Source organism: Tinamus guttatus, unplaced genomic scaffold (assembly GCF_059628265.1).
Source record: "Tinamus guttatus ecotype Peru unplaced genomic scaffold, ASM5962826v1 Tinamus_guttatus_pri_ptg000314l, whole genome shotgun sequence".
NCBI lineage: Eukaryota > Metazoa > Chordata > Aves > Tinamiformes > Tinamidae > Tinamus > Tinamus guttatus.
Window position 1 is genome coordinate 7,038,953 of NW_028288848.1, and position 2,791 is coordinate 7,041,743.

A 2,791-nucleotide genomic window follows, 5' to 3' on the forward strand; every position below is an offset into this window, starting at 1 on the left:
CTGCGAGGGGCTGGCTGGAACGTGCAGAGCCCTTGGCGGGGCCGCGGCGGGGGTCTGCGGGCATCGTGAGGGAGCCGCTACTCTGCGCACTACGGCAGCGGCCGCGCCGCGCCTCGCGCCATTACGGCGGCGGTGACGTCACGGGCGCCGAAGGTCGCGCCGCCCTTCGCGCCGCGCCATGCGCTACGTGCGCCCTGGGCGGCCGCCGCGCGCGCGCGCGCCCCCTCCCGGCGGCGGCGGGCGGCTGCGCATGCGCGCGGCGCGGGGCGGGGCGGGGCGCGGGGGCCGCAGTCGCGCGCGGCGGCAGGAGCGGAAGCAGCGCGTGCGGCGAGCGGAGCGCCGAGCCTAACGGTCCCAACCGCCCCGCCATGGCCGCCTACCGCCTCGTGCTCATCCGCCACGGCGAGAGCGCCTGGAACCTGGAGAACCGCTTCAGCGGCTGGTACGACGCCGACCTGAGCCCCGCCGGGCAGCAGGAGGCGCAGCGCGGCGGCGAGGCCCTGCGAGGTACCTGGCGCGGGCGGGGGGACCCGGGCGGCGCGGGGCGGGGGGGCGGGAGCCGTGCCCGGGCGGGGCGCGCGGGCCTGGCCCGGCCCGGCCCGGCCCGGCCGCCTCCCGCGCCGCCGGCAAATCCCGGCGGAGGCGGCGAGCGCCGCGGCCCCCCCGGGGCTCTGCGGGCGCCGGCGCGGAAGGCCCGGGCAGCTCTCGCGGCTGCCCTGTCCCCGGTTATGTAAGCGCCGTGTCCTTCCCCTGCAGCCGCCCTGCGTGGCGGGCACAGCCCGTGTGCGCGGCGGGCGCACGTGGCGCGGGCTGCTCTAGCCGCGCCAGCCGCCGCCTCAGCCGTGGGCACCTTTGCGGGCAATGCCGTGAGTCACAGGCCCTTCCACTGCACGTGCTCGGCCTCTTCTCTGTGACCTGGAAGCGTCTGTAGCCGGGAAAATGGGCCAGGAGGCTTCCAGAGCTTGCTCACTGTGCCCCAATGCAAGGAGCAGTTAGCTGAGTGACTGAAATAACAGTTCAGCTTGGAAAACAGCAGCAGCAAAAGTGTTGGCCTGGTGCCTGGATGGAAGATGCTCTTTTTTTTTTCCCTGCCTTTGCTCGGTGATGCTGCACGCTGATGCCTGCGGCTCTGCTCTGTTTCAGATGCTGGCTATGAGTTCGACATCTGCTTCACCTCTGTGCAGAAACGGGCCATCCGCACCCTCTGGACCGTCCTGGATGCCATCGACCAGATGTGGCTGCCTGTGGTGCGGACCTGGCGCCTCAACGAGAGGCACTACGGAGGGCTCACTGGTCTCAACAAGGCTGAGACGGCCGCTAAGCATGGAGAGGCCCAGGTGAAGATCTGGAGACGCTCATACGACATTCCCCCGCCTCCCATGCAGCCGGATCACCCCTTCTACAGCACTATCAGCAAGGTAAGGCAGGTTTTTCCAGGCTGTGCCTCCCTCTCTAGTCAAGCAGCCTCTGGGCTAAAAACAACTCAAAGAATACTCAGAGTCCCATGGTTGGTCCCCTTTCCCTCAGGGAAGGGAGGTGGGTCAGGCATTCCTGGTACTGCCCTCTGTTCCTGTCTCTGTGGGGATGGCTGGTGCTGAGCTCGGCTCACTCTGCGCTGTCCCTGAGGAGGTTGAACCCCCGGGCATGGCACAGACTGATTCCAGGGGGATTCATGTTAATCATTAGTCCGATGACCAATGCCTAGATATTGGCAGTGAATAAAGAGAGCAGAGGGTGGGAAGCACTGTCTTATCTAGGCAGGCGTGATAGCTGAGAGCTGAGGTTTACCTTGAAGGCATTTCCCAGCCTGCAGTGGCCTTGTCCTGTTTGCTGTCCTGTTACAGCAGCAGTGACACTGCTGGCGGGAGCTGCAAGCCCATCTCTGCATTTACGTCGGTCCTTGGGCAGAGTGTAGGTGGATGAAGGCCCTGGCCTCACCTTGCTCTACCAGCTGGAGCTGCCCTGAGCTCTGGCTCCTCAATGTGCAGCAGCTGTGGGTTTGGGGCTGCTGTGTGAAAGTGGCTCTGCCTGCAGGACCGTCGCTACGCTGACCTGACCGAGGACCAGCTGCCAACGTGCGAGAGCCTGAAGGACACCATTGCCCGGGCGCTGCCCTTCTGGAATGAAGAAATAGTCCCTCAGATCAAGGAGGGCAAGCGGGTCCTTATTGCAGCCCACGGCAACAGCTTGCGAGGGATTGTTAAGCACCTGGAAGGTAGGTCAGCCCTGTCCCACCTCGGGGCGAGCGGCTTGGTCCGGGGAGGGCCCCCCGCGAGCCACTGTGCCTCTCCGCAGGCATGTCGGAAGAGGCCATCATGGAGCTGAACCTGCCCACCGGGATCCCTATCGTCTACGAGCTGGACAAGAACCTGAAGCCTATCAAGCCCATGCAGTTCCTGGGAGACGAGGAGACCGTGCGCAAAGCCATGGAGGCCGTTGCTGCCCAGGGCAAGGCCAAGAAGTGAGGGTGGATGCGTGGGCTAGCGAGTAGTAGGTGAGCCCCCTTCCCTCCCCGCCCCACCTGTGCACACACCCCACAGCCGTAGGAACTTGGAGCTGCAGAGCTGGAGCGGGGAGCAGCTCTCCGGGACCAGGCCCCATTCCCGCTGGAGCAGGCTCCCCTCTGCAGATAGCCCGGGAGCCTGTGCTCTAGGGCTGCTCCGTGAGGAGGCCTGGTGCGAAAGGCAGGCGGTAACCGCACGTGCTCTGCCCCGCACCATCCCACCCTCAGGCCCGTCTGCAGCGGGTGCTCCGCGCAGCCCTGTCGCGCCCGGCTCCTCCCGCGCTTTGC

At 66.6% G+C, this 2,791-nt stretch overlaps 1 protein-coding gene across 1 annotated transcript; it reads left to right on the plus strand.

Annotated features, from left to right (window-relative positions):
* The first annotated feature begins 279 nt into the window (after positions 1–279).
* Positions 280–2,566, plus strand: PGAM1 (phosphoglycerate mutase 1). Its single transcript, XM_088528705.1, has 4 exons — positions 280–507; positions 1,144–1,418; positions 2,035–2,215; positions 2,296–2,566. Exons 1-4 carry the CDS (start codon positions 369–371, stop codon positions 2,463–2,465), a joined length of 765 nt encoding a protein of 254 aa, XP_088384831.1. The 5' UTR covers positions 280–368; the 3' UTR covers positions 2,466–2,566.
* Positions 2,567–2,791: the final 225 nt, after the last annotated feature.